Below are 26,893 nucleotides of genomic sequence, written 5' to 3'. Positions count from 1 at the left end.
TACCTTTTAAAAACAGATACTGTAATACATTTGATTTTAGGCCTTGTAAAATTTCTAAGTATTCCCAGTCACATGACCGCCCCTCCCCTCCTCCCACCCAAATGTGGCATGTCCCGTGCAGGCCTGTCTGGAGCACCTGTAGACGCAGAGGTGGCTATGCACAGTGGGTTCTGGGGTCTTTCTTTCCTTTGCAATAGGATCTACACTACGTAGTCCGGGATGCTTTCAGAACAATCCTCCCGCCTCAGCCTCTGTGTGCTGGGGTCACAGGCTGCGCCACCACACCCAGACTAGAGTGAGGACATTTTAGAATTGACTCTGGTGCTGTTATATTGGCAGGTAAGCCTAGTGCTGCTAGGCTGTTTGTGGTGTTCTGCCCAACTGTGCTTACAGTTTCTGGCCTGGGCCTCCTTGTACTGATGCAATACCATATCCAAATCGTTCATATAATTTATTTAAAAAGATCCTGATCTGTTCCCATGTTTAATTTACAAAAGCCGTTGGGGACCTAAGCATGTTTAAAGTAAACTCCTACTTTATAGACAGAGGTTAGGTCCAGACATTCTGTAAGCAGCATCCTGGGAAGGCACTGATGTTTTTCCTGTCTGGCCTGACCCTGCTGAGGAGATGGAGCCCTGAAGCCAGATCAGCCCGCAGTGTTTCCTGCTTCGCTTGTAAGGCAACCCCATGATGTGTTCTCAGTGTCTGTCACTGCAGAGTGGCCTATGTCACTTTCATTGATTGAGAAGAAGGTCCCCACTTGTGTGCTGTCCTTCCTTGGGTTTGCAACCAGTCACCTAACTACTTCCGCAGACAGCTTCAGCTTGGTTCTAGCTGGGAACAGGTTTCAGATGTGACACAGCTGAGTTGAAAGGACTCTCCAGGACTTCCGACGTGAACCCTTCACATACAAATCTGAAAGTCCGATTCAGTCTGGAGCCAGCTGGCTCACCCTGCACACGTGCTCCTTGCAAGCTGGCAGGAGGGGACTCTGCTCACAGGTACAGCTTGATGAGCTCATCGCTTACAGCAGACGGTGTCAGCACACCCAGGTCCGTAAACAGCAGGGTGATCAAGGACGGGGAAGTGTAGTCGACCCACGGGTGTTCCTCCTTGAGGTCCTGCCCAGTCTGCACAGACTTGAGAGTGTCTGCCTTGTACTGAGGAGGGAAGAACTTGCATTAGTTGGGTTGGCCTTGTATCCAGGCTCTCTACTGCTGAGGCTGTAGCTTGAGCACTGAGTGAGCTCATGTCAGGACTGCCCCCACATCGAGAAACTGGCTGTGTGGCAGGCTGGGAGGGACAGTACGTCACAGGATACCATCCCATCCCAGATAAGCAAATCTACACTGGAAGGGCCTGACCAAGGTCACATTTTATAAAAGCAGAGGTGAGAATGAAGAGTTGATTCTGAGGCTGGGGTTCCACCACCACTCACACAGTATGGTGCTATTTAGCTTGTATTTTAATAAATAAAGCTTGCCTGAAGATTAGAGAGTAAAACAGCCACCTTACAGAACAGGCAGTGATGACATGCACCTTTAATCTCAGTAGCCACACTAGTTTGCCATAGAAACCAGGTGGTAGTGGTGCACGCCTTTGATCCCAGCCCTAGAGAGGAATATAATACTGGAGGAGACAGCTCTCACACAGTCTCATTCTGAGATTCCTGGAGGCAGGATCGTCATTTCAGACTGAGGTAGAGGTAAGAGCAGTGGCTGGTTGTTTTGCTTTTCTGACCTTTGGGTTGAACCCCAATTTCTGTCTCAGGGTTTTATTAATTGTGCTACAGCACAGCTTCTCTGCTGTGTAAATAAACAAGATGGAGACTGCACACAAGTGTGTCCTGGTACCATAGAAGAGCACTGGAGGTCAGCAGTGGGAAGTGAGGACCTTTCTAGAACATTATAGAATCAAAGACCCTGTCAGCTATGTAAAACTCACCTTAAACTTATCTGGGACGTCTTGCTGGTTGAGTGGGAAGAGCCGTACAAACTTGAAACTTTCTGCAACCACATAGAAGGGTTTGTTTTGGGCTTTGGCACACACGGCCATCTGGTTGGTCCCAATCTGAGAAATCAGGGAGATGGAAGAGATGCAAGGTTAGCTTGCACAACTCATTGCAGTAGAAGCACAGAGTAAGGGCAATTCTGGCATGATAATTTTCTTGTTTTGTTTTGTTTTTTTTTGAGACTGGCTTGTTTTCTTTCTTTAAAGGTCCTCTGAGGGCTAGGAATTTAGCTCAGCTGGCAGAATACGTGTCTAGCATGCTGAAGCCATGAGTTCAAGCCCTAGCACTGCCCAAATCAGGCCCTGGTGGGACATACGTAATCCCCAGAGAGGTAAGGCGGGAGGATTAGAAATTCAAAGGCATGCTCAACTACATATTGAGTTCAAGGCCAACATGAAATATCTTAAAAAAAAAAAAAAAAAAAAAAGAAGAAGAAGAAAAAGAAAGAAAGAAAGAAAGAAAGAAAGAAAACAGACCAGGCAGTGGTAGGTAGCTCTGAGTTTGAGGCCAGCCTGTTCTACAGAGCTACTTCAGGACAGCTAGAACTACACAGAAACCCTGTCTTCAGAAACAAACAAACAAACAAAAACCTAAACACGTTTTCTTCCGAGATAAATGGTCCCAAACCACATGAAAAGATGTCCAGTACCAGCAGCTAGAGAAAAGCAAGTACAGCCCAGGACGAGCCACTTCACACTTCCCGGGGACTTAAGGCACTTGCTGACCAGTGTCCCAGCAGCACTCTGCACCATAGCCAGTGCAGGGAAAGCTCAAGTGTCCACTATCAGTGACCATGACCACACCGTCAAAGGACGCAGTCCTGACACCTGCTGTAGTCGGGGGCTGGGGGATATGACTGAGGCGGCGTGGTCAGTGAAGTATGCCAAGATCAAAGCCATGAGCTCGTGAGTCTACTTTTGTCAGTAGCACTGGAAAAGTCAGGACAGAACAAAGGGGACCCAGGGACATGGGATCTGGGACAAACAGAAAGTTTTACAAACACTGGTGACACCATGGTGTGATCGTGCTGAAAACCATTGAACCAAAGCCTCAAGATTGTGCATGCACAGTGTAACATGACCAGGATGCTGTGTCATGGATGGTTTCCTAGGTAAGGAAACCCTGAGGACGAATATCTTCAATCAAATGTAAGCAAAGCTTAACTCCAAGCTGAATCTGTTTTGCCTGGGTGTGGTAATGCATACCTCTAACGTTAGCACTTGGGAGGCAGAGACGGGAAGATCAGGTCAGCCTCAGCCATACAAGACCCTGTGTCAAATCACAGATCCACAAAAAGCACCTATCTGTATAAATGTGCAAATTGACAAACGTCACAAAGGCCAGCCTCTAAAGATGAAATCTGACCATGGTCCAAGGCCAGTGTGGCAGGTACCCACCTTGTTAATAATGCCTCCGTTCTCAACCACTCCTTCAGCACCAACTATGACAAGATCTGCTTTCTCCATGATGTAGCTGAGGAAATGGACAAAAGGAAAGGTTTCACATACTTTTCTTGGCTCTAATTAATGTCCGATGATGGCGAGTTCTTTCCACAGCTGCCGTCTTCACAAGGGCGTCTACTGCACATAGCTGCCCTAGCACTGTACCCCGCCACGACATTAAAACTTTTGAGCCAAGGTCTCAGTTTGTAGCCTTGGTTGGCCTGGAACTCAGAGATCCACCTGCCTCTGCCTTGCAGTGCTAATAGGTTGAGTCACAGTTTACTTTCTGAGACAGTAAGAGCTGCTGAAAGTGCTTATGGAACACACTCCTGTCTCCTTAATAATGAGCTTTCTTTCCCAGAGACGCCTCTTCAGTGATAGACACTGACGGCCCAGCTGGGACGAAGCCTCAGTGAGCTACTGACCACCTAACTGCTCACCACAGGCTGACTTTATCCTTTTACGCTGAAAACAGGAACAGCTGAGTATTCCACCCACGCTAGCAATTCCAGCACTTGGGAAGCTGAGGAAGGACTGAGTTCCAGGCCAGACTGGGCTACAGGAGCCTGTTTCACAAATAAGACCCCCACCATTAACATGCACGGATATAGGTCCAATGCTGGGCCCTCTCATGACCTTGTGAGAATCTTGCTACTGCAGAGTGGCTGCCTATTTGTTAAGGGAGAGATGCTACCCAGTCAGATTTTATGGATGGGATTCACACTCCAATTTGAAAGCCCTGTTTGGAGCCAGCACGCACACGTGGGAGAGTCACACTTACCCAACAGCAGCATCCAGCACCACGGTGACAGGAACATTGAGGTGGCAGAGGGCTTTGGCCATTTTCTTCCTGAAGGTGACATAGGACATTAGATAGAGTCAGAGGCCCCACAGTGATGCATGATGGACGTGGTTTAGACAGAGACAGCCTGTGATCTCAGTGGCTTAAGGGGCAGGTCTGACTGGACCTTGGAAAGGAGAACCCAAGTTGTTTAATTTTTTATCTTTCTTTTTTGAAGATCTAGTTGTTTTTATTTTATGTGTGTGGTAGTTTGAAAGTATTTGGCCCCCATAAGCTCATAGGGAGTGGCACTATAGGAGGTGTGGCTTTGTTTGAGTAGATGTGGCCTTGTTGGAGGAAGTGTGTCACAGTCCACTTCCTGTTGCCAGCCCTGTGTTGGCTTGCCTGCTGCCATGCTCCCCACCATACTATGGACTGAACCTCTAAAACTGTGAGCCACCACAATTAAATGTGATCCTTTACAAGAGTTTCTGTGATTACTGTGTCTCCTCACACCAGGAGAATCCTAACACAACATGAGTAAGTGTTTTCCCTGCATGGGTCAGACACACCACATGCATGCCTGGTGCCTGAGGAGGCCAGAAGAGGGCATGGGATTCCCTAAAGATGAAGTTACAGATGGCTGTGAACCACCATTTGGGTATTGAACCTAGATTCTCTGCAAGAGCAGTTAGTGCTCTTAACTGCTGAGCCATCACTAGTTCGTTCTCTCTCTCTCTCTCTCTCTCTCTCTCTCTCTCTCTCTCTTTCTCTCCAGATTTTCCCTCTGTAGCCTTGGCTGTCCTGGAACTTGTTCTGTAGTACATCAGGCTGGCCTTGAACTCAGAAATCTGCCTGCCTCTGCCTCAAGTGCTGGTCTAAAGGTGTGAGCTACCATGCCTGGCCTATCACTAGTTTCTTAAACTACAGAGTTGTGGGTACAGCTCCTGGGTGCCTGGCTAGCATGTGCAGGACCTGGATTCACTCCTCAGCACTACAAAGAAAAACAAAAACTATACTCTTAAAGGAACCTGGTAATGAAGTCAGCTGAGAACAGAGTTTGCTTTTCATGTCTTCTGGAGATGGTTTTATCAATCACCAACTGATAAAAGCTTTTCATACAGTCTCTTGCTGTTCCTCTGATGTAACTAGCTAAAAAAAAATCCTTAAAGGTTGGAGAGATGGCTCAGAGGTTAAGCTGCTTTTCCAGAGGTCCTGAATTCAAATCCCAGCAACTATATGGTGGCTCCAAACCATCCATAACGAGATCTGGCGACCTCTTCTGGCCTGTAGGCAAACATTCAGGCAGAGCACTGTATATGGATTAAATAAATAAATCTTTTTTTTATAGTTTATTTAACTTTTATTTTATGTGCATTGGTATGAAGGTGCTAGATCCCCTGGAACTGGATCTTCAGACAGCTGTGAGCTGCCATGTGGGTGCTGGGAATTGAACCCCGGTCCACTGGAAGAGGAGTCAGTGCTCTTAACCACTGAGCCATATCTCCAGCCCCTAAATAAATAAATCTTAAAAAAAAAGAAAAACCCTAGAAATTGAAAAAGAAGCAAGAAAAGCTACATCCTGTACTGTGCCCCTCAAACGCACAGGGACTTTCCTTCCAGGGTCAGAACAGTCATGAATGGGCCCAAGGCAATGTTTACTCACTGGCCAGTGGCAAGATACTTGCCCGGATAAATCAGGCTGAGACTCCGTGATATACACACTAAACCGCTTCTTGGCTGCCACGGCTTCTTCTAGGACCCTCAGGACGACTCTGGAGTAGGCGTGAGTCAAAATTCTCTATGGAACAAGAAACCTCATCAGAGGGCAAGCTGCCAGTCAGCCACTGCCAGTGCTGCCCGCGCTGCTATGTCACGGGCTTACAATTAGTACTGTGTGCTGCACATCAACCACAATCAGAAGAGTGACTCTGACAGCCCACGGAAGTTCAACACTTCTGCCCGAGGGGTAAGGCAGAGATCCCCCCCAGTGGAACCCAAATGTACAGAAGATGTCACAGGTTGGCTCCCTGCCAATAGGCTAGAGCTTGCATACTTGGGCTTACAGGGCCTGATGAGACCCTGGCAGCACAAGGCCAGGGGAAACCAGGCCCTAGGGCCCCTCTGTCACATTATCCCACTGTTGCAGAGCCACCTGAGTTTTCTAGAAGAGGTAAAAATCTAATAAATATCTAACTGTATACAAGTTAAGCTAAGACACTTCATTTCCAAAACTGACAAGCACTATGGGGTTAATACAGCTGTCTGACAGATAATTGTGGACTCACACACAGACTATGCTCTAGGATGCAGAGGACCACACAAGGCATGGTGGTGGACATGACTCATCAGAATTACAGGTTCTCAGGCCACATCTTGAACCTGAGGAGTCTTCATTTAACAAGCCTGAGGGTGATCTGCCCGCAGGTTCAAGATTCAGCAGCTCAGATTTTTTTTGTTTTGTTTTGTTTTTGTTTTTGAGACAGGGTTTCTCTGAAGCTTTGGAGCCTGTCCTGGAACTAGCTCTTGTAGACTCACAGAGATCTGCCTGCCTCTGCCTCTGCCTCTGCTGGGATTAAAGGCGTGTGCCACCATCGCCCGGCAGCAGCTCAGATTTTAGTCCAGCTCTTAACCCCGGGTAAGAGCTGTGGGTGGCTGGAGAGATGGCTCAGAGGTTAAGAGCACTGACTGCTCTTCCAAAGGTCCTGAGTTCAATACCCAGCAACCACATGGTGGCTCACAACCATCTGTAATGATGTCTGGTGCCCTCTTCTGGCCTGCAGGCACACATGCAGGCAGAATATTGTATATATAATAAATATTAAAAAAAAAAGAGCTGTGGGTGGAAACACACCACAGCTTACACACTGTGCCTCCACTTGGCCTAGGTGTGTCTGACACTGCCATTAACACAGCTCCTCCCAGTAAATCACAAATACTTAATAGCATACTTCAAAGCTAAGAAATGCAGTAAAGCCGTTGATGCAAGTTGAGGCTGAGTGGTGGGGGCTGTGCTGGAGACTGGCTCTACCTGCCATTCCTCACTTGAGGAGCAGCTCCACCCAGGACTGATGGTGGCTCAAATACGTGGCAGTGACCATGGGAACAGCTGGTCTGGACAGACTCATTCAGGTTAGAGATCTAACTACACACCTAAAATCGTAAAAACACTTCTTCAGAGTAGGTAGAGTGGCTCAGTGTCACTAAGCCTTACACCCTCAGATCCCCATCCTCACTGTGGCACCTCTGCACACTCACACAAACACATAATTAAGAAACAAATGTAATTAAAAAATCGCTTGCTAAGAGGCTATGGGTGTAGTTCAGTGGTAGAGCATGTCTAGCATGTTTGAGGTCCTTACTTTCATCTCCAGATCCAATTTTAAAAAAAGGTTAAGATCAAGACTCACTTATGTTGGTCCCATGTTCTCCCAGTTCATGACGGTGAGCCTCTATAGGATCTGTGATTGCAGAGCACTGGCTACAGGCGGCATCTCATTTATGCCCCACCCACCCAGCCAGTCAGCTGCTGCTGTCCTTATTAACAGACTAGAACTGCAAGACAGAGAAGTGACTTGTCCCTGGGCCCAGCAGTAGGTGGCGGAGTCAGGACTTCAGGCCCAGTAGCCTGACTCCAAAGCTCTTGATTCTAGTGGCACAGGGGAGCCGTGTACTCACCGCCCCGTCTTTGATGAAAGTATGGCACAGATCCGCAATTTTATTTCTCGACAGGGATATTCTCCTGAGGAAAAGCTCTCCTCTCTCAATCATGATCTTCTTACATTTGGAGTAATCCTGGGGAGAAGAGCAAAATGAAGGGAGACCGCAGGGATGCTGACAGTCTCTGCAGGCCAACAGAGAGGTAGAAGAGGTACCCAAGGGAGGGCGGGGCTTACAGAGTACTCCAGGGAGGTGAGGCTGATGAAGCGAAGGAAGAGCTCTCCACCAGAGGACACGGCCACGGACGAGTCCACGCCACACAGGGTTTCTATAGCACTGGTGAGGTTCGCCCTCAGGCCCTGCAGTGTCTCCCCTGCAATGACGATGTCAGAAATGTGATGTTCATTTAGGGTGATGGCCCTTGCAGGCCTGCACTTCATCCACTCTTACAAAGAACACTGGCTGCATCTCTGTGTCAGCCACTGGGAGATGCTGCATGAGAGGGCTCTGTTCTCATGGACAATAAACAACAGACAAGTGACAAACTGTCATGAGGGCAGGAGACGGTAGGACGATGAACAAGAGCGAGCTACTGAAAAGGGCTCTTGCATTACAGGCCATTTAAACGGAGACTTGGATAGGAAAGGACCCAGTGAGGACAGCTACTGTGTAGACAGCATCAGTGAAACAAAGGCCCAAGGTAGGAACACACTTGGTATAAAGAGCAAAGAAGGCCAATCAGATGACTCTGAGCCAAAGCACTGTGCGCTCAAGCCTGGTGAGCGGAGTGCCAAAGACCCAACTCCTGAAAGCTGTCCACTAAGCACACGGCTCACCGTGGCATATGCATACCACACTCACGCACATGCTAATAATAAGATAGAAATTAAAAATCCAAGAAGTCAGCAGGGCCGCGCTGATGTCTTTGCAGTAAGCGACAGTGTGGCAGGTAGCAGTGGTGACAGCTGGTGAGAGACAGTGTGGGTCCACAGTCTGACTGTATGTACACTGGGAAGACACTTGAGGCTGTGTTAGGGAAATTTTCCTCTTGGCCACCCCATGAGAATAAAAAAAGCATCATTATTATTTGTGTGTAAAAGAGGTCATATTATGCCAAAATCTTAAGGTTACAATTTTTGTTTAGTAGATCCCAATAAATATTGATATCAAAGGTGTGCACTACCAGAGTATTTTGGTTTTTTGGGAGACGTGGTTTCTTGGTGTAGCCCTGGCTGTCCTGAAATCCACTCTGGCCTTGAACCCAGAGATCTGCCTACCTCTGCTTTCCACGTGCTAGGATCAAAGGTGTGTGCCACTACACCTAGCAATATTTATTCTGGAACATTGTCTATAGCATCTGCACAGAATCTAGGACAAGCTAGGAGCTTGGAACTCATCTATAAAGCTAAATTATTGCTTTAATTTAAGCCTTTTGGCTTGATTCCCAGCATATTTTGTAGGTAGCTAGGTATCCTTTAGGTGACAGCCTGAGGGCTCCCTCTAGGCCAAAAGGATGGACGCAGAGACAGAAGCTGAGCTTGACACTGTAGGCAGACCTGCAGGGCTCCCTGTCCCTGTCTGCACTCCTAGAAGTGATCTGAGGCCCAGGCTGTCAAGGTTGACTCTTTGTACCTTTGTCTCTCTTCAAGAACTCCAGCAAGGTCTGGATGGCAGCCACTGCTGAGGCCATGTTAGGATCGCCTTTCATCTGAGACTTAAAGTATTCAATTAACTCTAGGAAGAGAGGGAAAAAAGTGAGTCATCACATAAACTTAGCAAGATGAGGCTAGAGCGCTTGGTAACAACCGCTGCCCTTGAATAAGAAGCAAAAACATTAAAAACATTAAAAAAAAAGAGCAACTTTTAAAGTTACAGGGAACAAGTGTTGATTGGGATAGAAGATACTTTCATACTATTGGCAGGGACACCTCTTTCATATTGTTTTTCTTTCTTTCTTTTTAGTTTTTTTGAGACAGGGTTTCCTCTATAGCTTTTGGAGCCTGTCCTGGAACTCGCTAGGCACTAGGCAGGCCAAGCTGGCCTTGAACTCGCACAGACCCGCCTGACTCTGCCTCCAGAGCGCTGGAAAAGCTATTGGTGTGCCAGACAGAGACTTTAGAGGCCAAGCCCAGGGATTAGTAGACTAGGGAGTCCTCTCATCCACTTTATTAATCTCTCCTGCAGCCTTCTGAGCGATCTACAGTCAAGTCTACTCGTGTACCCAAATACAAATGTGAAAACACATACAGTTCTACCTAGCTCATTTCTCATTAAGATCGGTATATTAGTTTGTTTTTCACTTAACAGAAACATCCTGGTAACCATGATGGACAAGCAAACTAACGATGCCTTACTCCTTCAAGTAGAGACAACGTGTCTTCTGACTGCACAAAGAGGACACCCAGACATGGAAGTTTGCACATTGACTCTGAGAGCCAGTTTTTGTTTGTTTGTTTTTTGAGACACGATCTCTGTCTGACAGTCCTAGCTGTCCTGAACTGGCTCTGTAGACCAGAATGGTCTCGAACTCAGAGAGATCCGCCTGCCTCTGTCTCCCGAGTGCTGGGATTAAAGGCGTGCATCACCACCGCCCGGCAAGAGAGCCAGTTTTTTGGAAGAGGCCCCTCGGACAGCGTGTGCAGAAGCCAGTTTGCCCGGGTCCGAGGGGCCCAGACCACGGCACAAAAGGAGTGACAGCAGGAAGCGACTCGAGTCCGGACTGCCCGTGTTCCCGCCGCTCGGGTCACCCACTCACCATGGTTCTCCATCGCTTCTCCGCGACCCTCACAATCGCGACGGCAGCAAGCCACAGGCTGACAGCGTGTCGCACCCTTCAAGCATCACTTCCGTCGCCTCGAGGTTGAGGTGACGTCGTTTGTCAGCGCCGGAAGTGGCTTGCGCACGTCGAACCGTGGGCGACTCTTCACCGAGGCGTAGGGGCGCCATGGCCACAGACGGTGAGGGTGGCACGGGCCGGACGCGGAGCCGGGCTGGGAGGGGCACGTTTGATTGTTAGACGAGCATCCAGTGTAGTCGTTCGTTCACTCAGCAGTTTCATCAATGAGACAGGGTCTCACATAGAACTCGTGATGTCAAAGATGGTTTTGAACTCGATCCTCCAGTCTCTAGCGTGCTGGAAATTACAGGCGTGCCCGTGGTACTCAGATCTTTGTGCTTTCTCAGTAGGCTTTCTACCAGTTGAGTCCATCCCCAGCACTAGTTATTTTTACGTAGGCGCTCTCTCCTGCCTTAGCCTTCCGAGTTCTGGGGTTACAGGCCTGCATTAGCACGCCAGTGTGTCATTCGGTAAATACTGGTATTGCCCCAGTGTACTGAACGTTATTCTCTAAACTGGAGAGTACAGCACAGAATCAACACAGGGAAGCTTGAGTGTGTGGTGTCATTCAGTCGAGAGGGGCAGTTGACAAGTGAAATCATTCCAAGAGGTGACAATTTGTGAAGACAAATGTGTGACTACTAAGTTCAAGAGGGCTGTCTTTCGTTAGTCCAGGAGAGATCCAGATGTTAGAACTGGATTGAGCAACACTAAAGTTCACTTTAAGTACAAACGCCCTGGGAGGTTAAACTTAGAAGAGTAAAACGGGCAGTGGGCGGATAGAGGAAGGTGAGAGAGGGGCTCTTCTTCATGTACTAACCTGCTAGTTAGAGCTTTTAGATTACATTTCCTCCCAAAGATTCTTGCGTTTATTTATTGATTGATTGATTGATTGATTGATGTGTGCTTGCTTGCTTGTGGCAAACTTGTGGGAATCGGTTCTTTTATTGATGGTTTAGGTTTCTGGGATTGAACTCAGGTCATTAGGCTTGTGAGCCTTTACCAGCTGAGCCCTCTCACTGGCCCCGAGTTATTTAGATTGACAACATTAGAAGCATCACTTTGGCTACTGTATGAGAAATGGATTATGGGGAGCGAGAGTAATTAGGGAAGTGCACTCAGTAGTCTTAGCCATGATTCACGCCTCTGTGAGAAAGGCGGACCTGCCACAGCTTGTCAGCCAGCGAGGCAGAGGCTGAAGAAAACTGGCAGAGACGTTTCATGCACACAATTCTGACAGGCAGCACAATGTTTTCCTTCTCAGTCTTCTTGGTACTATCAAGGAAGGGAGCCTAAGCAGGATTTGGTTCTGCAGAAACCAGAGGTGGGGGATGGTCCTAGTGAAGGAGCCAGGCTGCGAGAAGGAAGGTAGGAGGCAGTAAGTTGGGCACACACTCGCCATGTTTTTATGTGCGCATCTGGGCTTTTCGTGACAGCAGGCACTGGCAGGATTGCTTTGTCCCTTCGAACTGCAGGCTCTTGGCTGGGTGTGGTGCCAGATGTCTGTAATCCCAGATACTCAAGAGGTAGGAGGTTACCAAATTCAAGACCAGCCTGGGCAATTTTTTCAGATCCCGTTTTAAAAGGTCATGGTTCCTAGGGAAGTGACTCTGGTTAAGAGCACTAGCAGGGGACCAGCAGCCACATAGCGGCAGAAACATTCAGGGGGTATGGTGCTGTCTACCAACCTCTGAGGGCACTGCATAAATGTGGTACACATACATAGCTGCAGTCAAAGCACTCATTCATATAGAATGAATTTAATTGTTTTTTAAGTAAGAAAGTGCTGGGGCTGTAGTTTGGTGACAGAGCCCTTTCTTATCATGTAGAAGTTCCTATGTTCATCCCCAGGACCAGACTAAATTAGGTGTGGGTTCTTTGAGGACTCGGAGCCAGGACCTCCATCACTAGTCATAGTTATTACTGTGTTACCTTGGCCTGATTTGTTGTGTCTGTCAGTGTGAATAGTGGCCTAATTCCTTTACATGGCAAAACTTTGTTCACAGCCAGGCAGTAGAGGTGCACACTTTTCATCCCCAGCATTTGGGAGTCAGAGGCAGGCAGATCTCTGTGAGTTCGAGGCCATCCTGGTCTACAAGAGCTATTTCCATGACAGCTAACAAACAAACAAAAAAATGTTCACATAAGAATTATTTTCCCCTTTTTGGCTCTTTTAAAAAGTTGATTCCTGGTCTGGGAATGTAGCAATATCGTAGAGTCCTTGCCTGACATTCACAGGTCCCCTGCACTTCACAGGTTTGGTCCCCTGCACTATTTACCACCAGATAATGCTGGTACAAGCTAGTACTTGGGAGGAAGAGGAGGATCAGAAGTTTGATGTCATCCTTAGCTACACAAGGCGTTTGAGGCCAGCCTGTGCTATATAAATAAAAACTAACTAAATAAAATAAAGATTCCTAATCCCAACTGGCTTGGCTGTTCTGTGATGGCTCATCCTGGCTGCTTATGGGCCAGCCCCGTGGCTCATGGGTCCCTAATCTGCTTGAAATCTTATGGAGATTCTGTTGCTCATTCAGTAAGCCCAAGACCAGGCTTTGAAAATATGGATACCTTTGGGTTAAGTCAATATACTTTTGTTGAGTGTCTACCACATGCCAGGAGCAGAGGGTTAGCATGCCCCACCCACAGCCAAGCGCTCAGTGTTGCGGGGGAGGTGAGCGCTAAACAGGTCTGCCCAGCTCCTCAGCCCTGGTCGGCCTGGACCTGGTTTTGAACTCGGGGAGATCCATCTGCCTCTGCCAAGTGTTGGGATTCCCCAGCATTTAAAATTAAATTTTTTTCTTAACATTTTGTGTGTGTGTGTGTGTGTGTGTGTGTGTTAGTGGGCAGCTTTGTTAAGTCAGGTCTCACCTAACCATGTGCATCCCAGGAATTGAACTCAGGTCATTTGGCATGGCTGGAGGCCTTTACCTCGTAAGCCATCTCTGACCCTTATTTTATAAAATGAGATACTGGCTCTCAAACCAAGGGCTCCCTAATACCAGACAAGCATTCTAATCATTTAGCTGTGTCTTCAGCCCTTAATTTTTAAGGAAACTTGGCTCTTTCGGTGAGCTCATGATCCGTCAGAGGATGATAGCCACATGAGGCCCTCTAGCTATTAAATGACCATCGGGAATGTTGTCTGTATTTCAGTTTCATGAGGCTGACATTTTGAAATGTTGCTCTTGTTCCTGTTTGCAGAAGATGAGTTGAATCTTCTGGTTATCATAGTTGACACCAACCCGATTTGGTGGGGAAAGCAAGCATTAAAGGGATCTCAGGTAAGATGGCTTGAGCCTTCCCACGATTCTCCTTAATTTCAGTTTGTGTGTGTGCCACCCACTACCCTGCAAGCAGTTTGAGTCCTTACAAGCCAGGTGTGGTGGCCCTCATCCAATCCTAGCACTTAGGTGGAGGTAGGCAGATCACAGGAGGTCAAGCACATCTTTGGCCAGTCCAGGCATCTAGAGACACTGTCGGAAAAGGAGAACTGTGAGCGGAAAACCGCCAATTATACTGTACAGACCAGGGAGTTCTTAGAGCAGGGAAGATGTATAATTGGCCCCACCGTCCCCTCCTGGAATGCACATGAAGTCCTCAAGCCTGTTGACCTGTTGACAGTCACCCTCTTCCGGTCTACATATGCAGGCAGCTGATTGCCTCCTGTCTATTTTGCTTTTCTAAACAGTCCATATATCTCTTGTATGAGGAGGCATCTTCTGTTAATAATCTACTTGGGGAGGAGGGTATGGTGTGCCGCAGCACATATATGGAGGTCAGTGAACAACTTTAGGGGGCCTGTTTTTTGCTTCAGTCATGTGCGCTCTGGGGATTGAGCTCAGCTCATCAGCCTGGTTTAAAGCATCTTTAACTTTGAGCTATCTCACTAGACCTCGTCTTTGGAGTTTTGAGATAGGTAGGGTCATCCTTTTATGTTTTTACGTTTACTTTTTGTTTGTGTATGTGTGTGGATGCTTGTGATTAGTTTGCTCCTTTCTCCAAGTGCTTCCCAGGCATCAAAGTTCCTGTATTTGCTGAGCCAACTAATTGATCCAAGTTTTAAATTTTGATGAAACACAGTTTATTTTTAAAACAAAACAAAACAAACGGGATTATACTTTTTTAAAAAATTTTTTTCAGTATAGGAATTCGGGTATCCCAGGCTGACCTTGAACATGCTGTACAGCCTGAGGATGACCTTGAACTTCTGGTTCAGCTACCTCTGTCTCGTAAATTCAAGACTTCCAAGTTTACATTTGTGGCCCCACCATGCCAGTATTTGAGAAGTAATGTTCTCATATATAAACGATTCTGTCAGTAAAGTCAGGAAGGCTTCCTCTCAGATGCTGTGCTTCCGATTTTAGGAGCGGCGAAGCTGAGCAGATTTTTAGTGTTGAATCATTGTGTCAGATGTCGGTGACTGTCCATAGTGGCACATGTCATGACGGGGAGGTAGAGGCAGGTGAATTGTTGGACATTTGTTGCCCAGGGCATGACCCTTTCTTAAACACATCAGTAATAGTATAAGTAAAGCTAAGTAATAAACAATCGACTTTTCAATGCCATCTTCATCAGGAGCTAACTTGTTTTTCTTGCGTTTGTCAGTTTACTTTGTCCAAGTGCATGGATGCTGTGATGGTGCTGGCGAATTCCCACCTCTTCATGAACCGCTCCAACCAGCTGGCTGTGATAGCCAGTCACATCCAGGAAAGGTAGGAGCCAGCGCTCTGCTGGAGGCTGCTTTCTAGTCCTTGACAGTTTCATACACGTGTGTAGTACATGCTGATTACTCTACCCTGTCAGCCGATTCTTATACCCGGGGAAGAATGGCAGACTTGGAGACTTCTTCGGAGACCCTGGCAACCCGCTTCCTGACTGTAATCCCTCTGGGAGTAAAGACGGGAAATACGAATTGTTGACAGCCGCAAATGAGGTGATCGCCGAGGAGATCAAAGATCTGATGACCAAAAGTAAGAGCCTGGCTATAGTCACTGTTAGTCACTGTTACCTTCCTGTATTGAGACTGTTGTATGCTTTTAAAATGTAAGGTTTTTATTGATTCTTTGAGGATTTCATGCATACCATGTATTTTGGTGATATTTACCAACCCCATTCTTCCTAACTCTTCCTATCTCCTCACCCCCTCCCAACCTTCTCTCTCTCTCTCTCTCTCTCTGTAATAATCTGGCCAGGGTTGCAAATGCCTTTGATTTCAGCACTCAAGAGACAGAGGCAGACAGATCTCCTGTGAGTTCTAAGCTACCCTGGTCTACTTAACCAGTTCCAGGAGAGTGTTTGTCTCAAAAACAAAAAACAAAACAAAACAAAACACCCTCTTGTGTTGTCCATATACTCATGGTATGGGCCATTTCCTGGGGTATGATTGCTCTGTCAGGGACCACACACTTGAAAAAAGCCAACCTTGCCACACCGGGCCATCAGTTGTTAATGGCTCCCCAGCCAGGGGAGGCTCATGTGTCCGTTTGTCTTAGTTATGTTTCTAGTGCTGTTAAAAAGCACTATGACCAGGGCAACTTACAAAGCATTTAATTTGGGATTCATGGTTCCAAAGGGTAGTAGAACCTTCGTGGTAGGGAGCGTGGCAGCAGGCAGACAGGCTTGGTGCTGAGCAGTAGCTGAGAATTTACATCTAATCCAAAAGCACAGAGTAGGGGAAGAGCTAACTGGAAATGGCATGAATTTTTGAAACCTCAAAGGCCACCTCCAGGGACAAATCTCCAACAAGACCACACCTCCTAATCCTTCCCAAACAGTTCCTCCAACTGGGGCCCAAGAATTCACATGTATGAGCCTGTGGCAGCCATTTTCATTCAAACCGCCGCAGCCTCCAGTGTTGTCATCTTAAAAGTCAATAGTGCCTTTCCCAGCTCAGGGCTCTAGTGTCCCTGCAGCCTGCCATGGCTTTCAGCCTTTGGTCTGCAGCGGTCCTTAGAGGAAAAAGGAACTCTAGAGATGAGAAGGGGTTGACAGTGACCCAGGGCTGGGACAGACATGTAGGCCCATGGTCTCAGATGATAGAAACGGCTCTCCAGTCAGAGCATGTGATGGGCACTTGGCTGTAAACTTTATAAGCATTAACTGAGTTCTGGAGCTGGAGAGATGCCTGGAGGTTAGCAGCACTTGCTGCTATTGGAGAGGACCCAGGTTTGGTTCACAGCACCCATGTATAGAGGCTCAGTGCCCCCTCTAACTCCAGCTCCAGGGTAGCCAATAACCTCTGGGCCTCCTGCAGGCATCATGTACACATCCACATACACACACAAATTTTTTTTAAAAATTGAGTTTCTAAATAAATTTTTTTGAGACAAAATCTTCCTGTGTCTCCCTGTCTGGCTTGGAGCTTGCTGTGTAGACCAGACTAGCCTCAGACTCACAGAGATCTGCCTGCCTCCACCTCTAGCACGGTGGGATTAAAGGTGTAGGCTACCACACTTGGCTCCCTCTTAACCAGTTCTGAGTGTGTAGCTGAGTAGTGCTAGGTGGTACACACTGTTTCAAGGCCGTCCTACTGCCCGTCTCAAGAACCTTATCCTAAATAAAGTTCCATGTCCTTTATTTTAGTTTTTTTATTTCTTATATTGGTTTATTTTACTTTATGTGTATGGATGTTTTGCCAGCATGTGTGTCTATGCACCATGTGTGTGCCTGGTTTTTGTGGAGGCCAGAAGAGGGTATTAGATCCCTCTTCCAGATCTGGTGTTATAGATGATTGTGAGCCCTCACTTGGATTCTGGGCTTTGAACCCGGGTCTTCTGGAATAGCAGCCAGAGCTCTTAAGAACCCAGTCACCTTTCCAGTCCCTCTCCAGCCTCTAAATACCAACTCCCATCTCTTCCTCTCCTTCCCCTAAATAAACACCTAGACACTTTGAAGAGAGGCGTGAAGTGGCTTACTTGGGTTTACTGATTACTAGTCTCCGTGTTTTGAAATCCACTTTGAACACGTCATCTTGTGATTCATTCATGAATACTTGAATTTCAAAAAGACTTAGAATTTCCCTGTTTTGTACTCTTTTACATTTGCAGGTGACATAAAGGGCCAGCACACAGAGACACTGCTAGCAGGATCCCTCGCCAAAGCCCTTTGCTGTATCCTTGTGCTAGCGTGTTCCAAAGCAGTCTTTTGTAGCGAGGGTGTTTAACTGGTGGCTTCTCCAAGACCTTGTTCTATAACACTCATGTGCAGTAGCTCCTTTGGCCCTTCAGGATGTTTCCATGACCATCTGTAAAGCCTGGTGCTACTTGTGAGCGAGGTATTGCTTTGTTTCTTTTGTTTTGTTTATCTTGTTTTAAGAAGTTTATCTTGTTTTAAGAATGAGTGTTTTGCCTCAGTTTATCTCTGTGTACAGTGTGGGCATCTGGAACCTGTAGAAGTCAAAAGAAGGCATTAAATCCCCTAGAACTGGAGTCACAGGTGGTTGAACCACCATGTAGATGCTAGGCACCGAGGCTGGGTTCTCTGCAAGAGCAACCGGTGTTGTGCCCTGCTGAGCCATTTCTCCAGCTTCTTGCTTCTTACTCTGATAATCTAATACTTGCTTTGATCTTATTCCTTGAATTGCCATCTCCGGTACTGATTTTAAAAGTTGTTTACCAATCTCACGATTTAATTAGTGAGTGGCACTCTGTAGGAGAGCAGGTGACCTGGCCCGAAGCACAGGGCAGCCAGACTCTTCCTGATTTCATGTGTTGTGGGCTCTCAGCCTTGCTTTTGTGAAGTGTCTTTGAACAGTATTGAGTGCTGGTTACATCCTGGAGTTTTTATCCAGTTGTCCCGATCCTCTTTATGGCTTTTAAATTCATCATCTCACTGGATGAACCGACTGGTTTGGGTGTGGCCCCCATATTGGTATCAAGGATGGTGGATAGTCAGCTGTCTGTCCTGTGGGCTTCACGTGCAGAGATCATGTTTCCCTTGCTGAGTTCAGAACTGGGTAGTGAACCCAAGCCCACCCCTATGGCTGTCATGGCAGAAGATGGGAGGGGCTGGTTTAAAGTCTCCCCTTTAAAAAAAACAGTTTGAAGGTCTGTTTTCCTGTTAGTGTGGATGTTTATGAAGCAGCATGTTTATATTCCTTAATGTTAGCGAATCCAGACATTCACAGAGTGAACAAGGCAGTTAAAGGTAGGAGCTGATTGTTTTGCAACTATCGCCCTTTGATTTTAGTGCTGCATGCTTGGTGGGGTATTTAAGAATTGCTGAACACTCAGAGGCAGGCAAATCTCTGTGAGTTCAAGGTCAGCCTGGTCTACATAATAAGTTCCAGGCCAGTCAGAGCTGTAGAGTGAAATCCTTTCTCAAAATAATATAAAATAAAAATTGCTTAGAAAACCACATACTTTTTAAACTATCTTGTTTGTTAAATTATCTGTTTTTGTCTCTTTATAGATAATCAGGAGATGAAATCAAGGATATTGGTAAGATTATACACAATTTGCATATAACTGCAGACAGGTGGAAACCATGAGAGTGAGTCCACTGATGTCATCACAGGCATTTAAATCCAGCACTGGGGGAGGGAGACACAGGCTGATCTCTGTGAGCTGAAGGACAATGTGATCTACATAGCAAGTTCCAGGCCAGCCAGGGCTGCATAGTAAGACCCTGTCTCACAAAGACATCTGGAAATTGTTACTTTTATAGAAAATTAATATTTCTAAAATCAAGAGCTCTTGGGCCAGTCAGATGGCTCTGTCAGTAAAGATACCTGGTGCCTAGCCTGATGACTTCCGTTCCCAGGGTCCACATGTATGGAGAGAACTAACTCTCAGTGCTGTCCCCTGGCCTCCCAGTGCATGCTGGATATGCTGGACAGATGCCCATCAGTCTATAATTACCAGGGAGGATCTGGTGTCACCTTACACTTCAGGGGTTTACTACTGAGTAGGAAGATAGACTGGAGAAGTGGCCCGTCTGTCACTTGCAGCAGGGTATGTCACAGTGAGTCCTGGAGGCGCTTGAGCTCTAACGGCTGTGTTTGCAGGTGATCAAGGCTGCAGAGGACAGTGCGCTGCAGTACATGAACTTCATGAACGTCATCTTTGCTGCTCAGAAGCAGGTGAGGCATTCTGAGAGAAATCATCGGAGGCTGAGTGTGGTGGTGCATACCTTTTTGAGTTGGAGTCCAGGCTGATCCATATAGAGAGTTCTAGGACATCCCCAGGCTAAATAAAACAAAACAATCCAAAAATGTAATCACTGTCATTCAGTGGGGTTCTGGCTAAAGAGCCTGTTGTGGATTGGGGATTCAGAATCCACACAGGGTACCTATCATCCTGGGTCCTTGCAACTGGGTGGTGTTCTCAGAACACTCCAGCTTGGTTTTACACTGGGTGTCATGCTGCTCATCCCGTTAGCCCACATGCGGCTAAGACTCCCAGGTTGACAGTTTGATACAGGAACCCTCAACTTTTCCATGTTTTTTTCTTTCTTTTTTATTTTTCTAATTTTTGGCAGTGTCATTTAACCTAAGTCTTCCACATGTGTGGTGAGCTCTACATGACCTGAGTGTCCCCAGGAGCTTCTTGTTTTGTGTTGAGACAGACAGGCTCTTGCTACCTTGCCCAGGCTGGTGTCAGCTCCCTGCAGTCCACACAGGCCTGGAACTTGAGAAGCCCCTGTGTCAGTCTGCTGGGCAACTGGCTATCAGTGTGCGCCATTCGCCTCCCAGTTTCTCTTTTGATTTGCTAGTGTGGCGTGTGCTGTGCAGATAACTGGGATGGTCGGATAACCTAATGCATCATCTTCGTTCTCTGGTGTTTTGTTTTTGTTTTTTAATGTGTCCAAGTGTTCTGCCTGCAGACATATACATGTAACATGTGCACTTCTGGTGCCCGTAGAAGTAGAGAGGGTGGTAGAGCCGGTGGAACTAGAGCTACAGATGGTTGTGAGATACGATGTGGGTGCTGGAAACTGAATCAGGGTCCTCTGGAAGAGCAGCCAGTGCTCTTGACCACTGCACCATCTCTCCATTCCCCTCTAAGCCTCAGTTTGAACATGCAGCACCACTAGAGCCCAGTATTACCTTCAGCATGGAGCATGTTGCGGTGAAAAGGGGTCAGGCTTTGGAGGCAGGCGTTGGGACCTGGACTGGATGTTTCAGATGCCAGTGTCCACTCTGCAGCATCACTGTACATGTTGAAGGGCCCGTTTTAGGGATAGAGTCTGACTGGACAAAATGGGGCACATTTGTACCAATACTAGGGAGGCGGAGGCAGGAGGATTAGTACAAATTCTATGCCAGTCTAGACTATAGAGAACCTGTCAAAAAAAAAAAAAAGGACAAAAGAGAATAGAGTCTAGACGTCTGAGACAGCCATAACCATTGCTGTAATGTTTTAAATGCTCCTTTCAGAATATTCTCATTGATGCCTGCGTCCTAGACTCGGATTCAGGGCTCCTCCAACAGGTATGTTTCCAAGGGCTGTGTGGCAGTGGCCAGGCTTTCCGACAGCAACAGTCTCTGTGCTGAACACTTGTAGAGATGATAACACCTTTGCCAGGCATGGTGGCACACTCCGACAATCCCAGCAGTCAGGAAACTGAGGCAGGAGGATCATGAGATTTGAGGATAGCCTGGGTTACAGAGTAAGACTGCAGAGACAATGAGAATATTTTGGTCATATTGAGTTTAATGTGTCATTAAAATGGATTTTTATCTGTTTCTGGTTGTTTGTCTTGAGACAGGGCCTCACTGTAGCTGTAGCTGGATCTGGAACTCACCTGCTTCTGCCTCCTGAGTGACACCATGCCTCCCCCGCTATTCAGTTTTCTAGGAAATAATTTAATTTTCAAGGAAAATGTAAATTCTGCACGTTGCATCATATATGTCTTGGGAATTACTGTTAGATGCTGTAGTTGTGCTTTTTTGTTGGGTCCACCAGCCTGCAAATAATGACATGGAGACTTATTAATTATAAAAGCTCGACCTTAGCTTAGGCTAGTCCCCAACTAGTTCTTATAACTTAACATATTAATCTACGTTCTGCCCTGTGGTATTTCCTCTTCTTCATACTTCCCATCCTGCTACCTCCACGTCTGGCTGGCACCTCTACCTTTCTTCTCAGAGCTCGCCCTCTGCCCAGATCTCACCTATACTCTCCTGCCTAGCTATCGGCTGTTGAACTTTTTATTGCACCAATCACAGCAGTACATCTTCACACAGTGTACAGACACCGCACAAGGTGTTGCTTTGGGGTTGTGTGGGGGTGGGGGTGATAAGAGCTTACTCTAGCCCAGGCTGGGGTCACATTCATGGCAGTTCGCCTCTTTAGATGCTGCTCTTTGAGTCTGAAACTAAATCTTTTAATTTTACCAGAATGGCGAGGGTGTAAAGGTACCCACACCTGAAATAATCAACAAGCCATGGATGACTACCTTTTGCTCACAAGAAGTATTTCTGGGCCAGTGAGATTGCTCAGTGGCTAAAGGTGCCTGTGCCCAAAGCTGATGACTTGAACCCATATGCTGGAAGGAGAGCGCCACTCCCTCAAGTTCTCCTCTGGTCTCCATTTGTGTGCCGTGGCTTGCATATGTGTGCACACACAAATAATAAACGTAAAGACAATTGTTAATATTCCTTCCTTTCCCTTCAACATTTCCTTAAAGAGTTATATCCTTGAAGATCAGTCATCAGTGAAAAGGGGTGGAGGGAGCAGCCTTGAGCCTTGGCTGGTGCTGGGCTGAGGGAAGGGAGCATGCACAGGTCCGAGAGAGCTGGAGACAGGGTTTCTCTGTGTAGCCCTGGCTGTTCTGGAACTCACTCTGTAGACCAGGCTGGCCTCAAACTCACAGAGATCCTCCTGCCTCTGCCTCCCAACTGCTGGGATTAAAGGCTTGTGCCACCACCACCTAACCTGTTTTTTTGTTTTTTAATGCATAAGTGCATTTTAAGGAATTGTTTAGCGATACCTAAGAATTCGTTACATTTTTATTTAAAATCTAGTATCTCTCCCCGTGAGGATGAGACACAGTGTAGGAGTTAGTCTTGTGTGTGGGCGCCATATGACATCCAGTGCTTGTGTCTGTGTCATGTTCAGATGAGGGTGACTGCTGCCTCCTCTCAGCTCCTCAGCCGCCCTGGCTTTCTGTATGTACACTGTTGCAGTTCCCATTGCCTTCTGTATTAGGCTTTCAAGGTGACTTGATTTGCAGCTCTCAAAGGGTCGTTAACTCATAGATAACTCTGATTGAAAGCTGGCTCTGGTCCCTGTCCCTCACCAGGATGCCTCGAGTGTAGGCAGGCTTATTCTGCAGTGCACATGCCATCGCCTCTCTGACCTCAAGTCACTGGTGGAACAGAGCTCTGGCTTTTCTGTGCAGTGGCTCCTCCCAAACTCTGAGCCCTGTCTCTGAGCACAGCATGGTTCACGGGGCAGTCACCCTGCTTTCCCTCTTTCTCTTCCTCCCTTTCCATATTGCTGTGATCTGGATGAATCTGTCCTCAGCACAGATGCTGAATCCCACTTCTGTCTTCTTTCCTAGCTACCCGTTCTGTGGGGCTTGCAGACATCTGCGCTCTCTTAGCACACTGAAGCTGATGGTGTAAGAGAGGCCATGTTACTCCCTTGCTTAACCGCCCCCGCCCCCACCCCCACCCCTAGCATCCCAGCACACTTTGGCTAATACCCAAGTTCTTGCCTTGGCTTTCTGTTCACTCCACATCGTCTCCTCTCTTTTCCTGTGAACTCAAGGTGGTATTGCCTGGAACCATAGTTAACCTGGGCTGCTGTGGCCTAGTGCCTTGTTCTTGTCCCCCGCTACCTAGGCTTGGCCCTTGCCTTCCCTCAGCTTTCCTTCCCCATCACCCACTTGATTGTTATGGAAATTAAAATTTATAACATCAGTTTTGTGTCAGCCCGATGTGATCTTCTCCCCCCCCCCCACCTTAAAACAGCAAGGAAATTTTAAAGCAAAGCATTGGGAAGGTCAGAATACGCTGAATGGCACAGAGGGCAGAGAGTGATGCTGCCAGGGGCTATCCTATCTGTTGGCAGTGCTAGGAGCTCACCTCCTGAGGAAGAGACACAGTAGCCTGGGAATCTGGGAATCTGGAGCAGAACTGAGTGATAGTGTCTATAGCGTGGACAGTAGTGAATACATGAACCTCACACCAGCTGACCTTAGAGACCTGTGGAGTACTCATGAACCCCACTCCCCTGGGAATGTCGAGGTTCTCCGTTGGTCGTGACCCCTCTGTCTTGCAGGCTTGTGACATCACAGGGGGATTGTACCTGAAGGTGCCTCAGATGCCTTCCCTCCTGCAGTACTTACTGGTGAGTTAACGGGGGTGGCAGCCAGCCATCTCTAGCATCCCGGGGTAGGAATTGCTGGGAGAGAGTGACTTCAGGGTTCCCAGGCTGAGAAGGGTGGGCTTCCAGGTCTTTGAACTCTGAAAGTGTTTGCAGATGTCATATGATTATATAGTACAGTGTTTAATAAGTGTGGCCTGGGGCTGGCAGCATGGCTCAGTGAGTAAGGGTGCTTGCTGCCAAGCTTGATGACCTAAGCTCAGTCTCAGGATCTGCCCGGGGGAAGGAGAGAATCCCTCCTACCAGTTGTCTTCTGCCTGCCATGTGCGTGTGCACTCACACACATACAAGTGCACAAGTTAAATGAAAAATGAAAAAAAATAATTGTGGGATGAATAATAATGAATCTTAATAGGTGTTAAAGGAAATTATTATTTTGTGTATGTTACGGGCACATACGTTCCCTGAGTGTATGTGGAGGGCAGAGGCCAACTGTCAGGAGCAGTTTTCTTCTTCCAGGTGTGGGTCCCAGGGGTGGAACTCAGCTCATCCGGGCTTGCTGGCATGTGCCTTTCCTCACGGAGCCATCTTACCAGCCCCAGAGGACAGGCTCGAGTTAGTATTCTCCTCAGTGCTGATTGGCTAAGATCTGCTGTTGAGTGTGGTGACTGGTTAGGCTCTGTTGTCTGTGTGTGATGATTGGCTAAATTCTGTTGTCTGTATCTGGACTGTTGCTGTTTTTTCCTTGTATATTTTTTCATTTTTTGTTTGTTTGTTTTTAAACAGTGGGTTTTTCTTCCGGATCAAGATCAGCGATCTCAGCTAATTCTCCCGCCTCCAATCCACGTGGACTACAGGGCTGCCTGCTTCTGTCACCGAAGTCTCATTGAGATTGGCTATGTCTGCTCCGTGTGTCTGTCCAGTAAGCTCATGTGTAGTTTTTTTTCTTGTCTCTGTTGGGGGAGGGGGCGGCATAGAATGTAATCTGGTTTTCAAATCCTTATTTCCTTGTTTTTTGTTTTTGTTTTTTTTAAATTTTGAACAGTTTTCTGCAATTTCAGCCCCATCTGTACCACATGCGAGTGAGTATCTTCACAGGTGCTGATGGGAGTGGGTTCCCAAAGACTTCTGAGCCCTGAAATGTCTTCTCTTTCTATCGTTCCAGGACAGCCTTTAAGATCTCCCTCCCTCCTGTACTGAAGGCTAAGAAAAAGAAACAGAAGGTGGCCCTGTGATGAGCTGTGCATTTCCTGATCCTGCTGCAGCCAGCTCTCCCTGGAGGGCGCTGCTCTCATCCTGTGCTTGTAGGGCGGAGCTGACGTGCACCCCAAGCCTCCCATATTCCATGGAAAGGGGACAAGCACAGGGTTAACACTTTCTGTCTGTTGTTCTAAGGTAGCAGTTGCTTAGCAGAAGCCGGCTGGGCCTGGTTTATCTGTTGTTGCTCAGTTCCTTGGCAGGGTGTTGAATCCCCGCCTTGCAGGTCCTCGGCCAGCACCCCACTGCTCCGCTGCAGCCGCCTGGGATTTTGATCTTAGGTCGTCCTCCCTCACAGCTTGTCGTCTACATCCTGGGCTTTCTGTACTAAAAGGTGGGCAGTGTGTGAAGTTGGAACGCCACTCAGAAAGTTGGACTGGAATCCTGAGTCAGGAAGGTTTTGGGTTTGGATCCTGCCTGGGATGTGCGCATATATATATATATATATATATATATATATATATATATATATATATATATATATGTATATATATATATATATATATGCATATATGACCCTGTCTTTTAAGAGAATGAACATTTTACTTCAAATAAGTTGTTTTCTTTAACTATATTTAAATGTAACCTGACCTAAAGGCATAAGCCTCAATCCCAGCACTCAGGGTGCAGAGATTGAGGCCAACCTGGTCTACACAGTGAGTTGAAACAAACCAGGGCTGCATCTTGCCTCTTCGTTTACAAAAACAAAACAGAACAAACCAGTAGTCAATGTCGGAGACCTGAGTGACTCTAGACTCCCTGCAGGTGTTAGCTGCTCTGTATTCGTCTGGTATGCCAGCATATTTGCACGGAGTTAACCAAGATTATTAGCAATGGTTTCCACCAAAAATGTATAAAATCTGAATTTAAATATACAAAAGGAGCAATCGCTGGGGCTGTGGTAAAGATTGTCAGAGACACGCGAGGGAAGAGTTTGTCGGCTGGGGTCAGAGAGCCACCTCATGGGGAAAAGGAGCTATCTAGAGGTATAACCCTGTCATTTTTAAATAGAATAACATTAATATTGGAGGACTGTTGAATACTAAAAATGTAAATGAGTTCAATAGAAATAGTTGTAATTTCAACAATAAAAATTCTATTTTTATATTTACTAATTTTCTTAAAGTATTTTTCTAGATATTTTTATTGAGTAGTTTTTTTTTTGAGACAGTTTTTCTGTGTAATAGTCCTGGCTGTGTTGGAACACACTTTGTAGAACAGACTCACAGAGATCCTCCTAAGTGTTGGGATTAAAGGCGCACACCACCAACACCCAGCTTGCATTGAGCAGTTTTTTGTTTGTTTGTTTTTAAATTACTAAAAGCTTTCTTAAGAACACTGACCTTGCAGAGGACCCAGGTCCAGTTCTCAGCACTCAGGAAGCAGTTCACAACTGTTTGTTACTCCAGTTCAGGGCATCAAGTGCCCTCTCCTGGCATCCACATGCACCAGGCATAAACATGGTGCACAGACGTGCATGCATGTGTAAGCAACGGTACACATAGAATACAGATCCTAAAGACCCAAGCAGCAACACAAATCAGCAGGCTGGCATGATAGCTCTGCAGGTACTGTGACCTGACTCATCTCCAGGGCCACGTGGGGGAGGACAGAACTGACTCCTGAGTTGTC

General features: G+C 46.9%; 2 protein-coding genes across 2 annotated transcripts; one reads left to right on the top strand and one right to left on the bottom strand.

The window, feature by feature from the left end:
* Positions 1-432: 432 nt before the first annotated feature.
* Positions 433-10,777, bottom strand: Eif2b1 (eukaryotic translation initiation factor 2B subunit alpha). The gene is made up of 9 exons (XM_085678901.2): positions 10,650-10,777; positions 9,527-9,628; positions 8,131-8,267; positions 7,913-8,029; positions 5,919-6,035; positions 4,235-4,299; positions 3,409-3,484; positions 1,945-2,070; positions 433-1,160 (listed from the first exon to the last, which is right to left on the bottom strand). Exons 1-9 carry the CDS (start codon positions 10,660-10,662, stop codon positions 996-998), a joined length of 918 nt encoding a protein of 305 aa, XP_085535027.1. The 5' UTR covers positions 10,663-10,777; the 3' UTR covers positions 433-995.
* Positions 10,771-26,372, top strand: Gtf2h3 (general transcription factor IIH subunit 3). The gene is made up of 13 exons (XM_048447208.3): positions 10,771-10,851; positions 13,935-14,014; positions 15,339-15,445; positions 15,537-15,703; positions 17,780-17,842; positions 18,849-18,878; positions 19,143-19,171; positions 19,738-19,812; positions 21,109-21,162; positions 23,960-24,028; positions 24,791-24,926; positions 25,050-25,086; positions 25,170-26,372. The coding sequence occupies exons 1-13, from the start codon at positions 10,839-10,841 to the stop codon at positions 25,237-25,239; spliced, it is 930 nt and encodes a 309-aa protein (XP_048303165.1). The 5' UTR covers positions 10,771-10,838; the 3' UTR covers positions 25,240-26,372.
* Positions 26,373-26,893: the final 521 nt, after the last annotated feature.

Source organism: Myodes glareolus, chromosome 2 (assembly GCF_982192425.1).
Source record: "Myodes glareolus chromosome 2, mMyoGla1.1, whole genome shotgun sequence".
Classification (NCBI taxonomy): domain Eukaryota; kingdom Metazoa; phylum Chordata; class Mammalia; order Rodentia; family Cricetidae; genus Myodes; species Myodes glareolus.
This window is presented reverse-complemented; position numbering and strand designations above follow the sequence as displayed.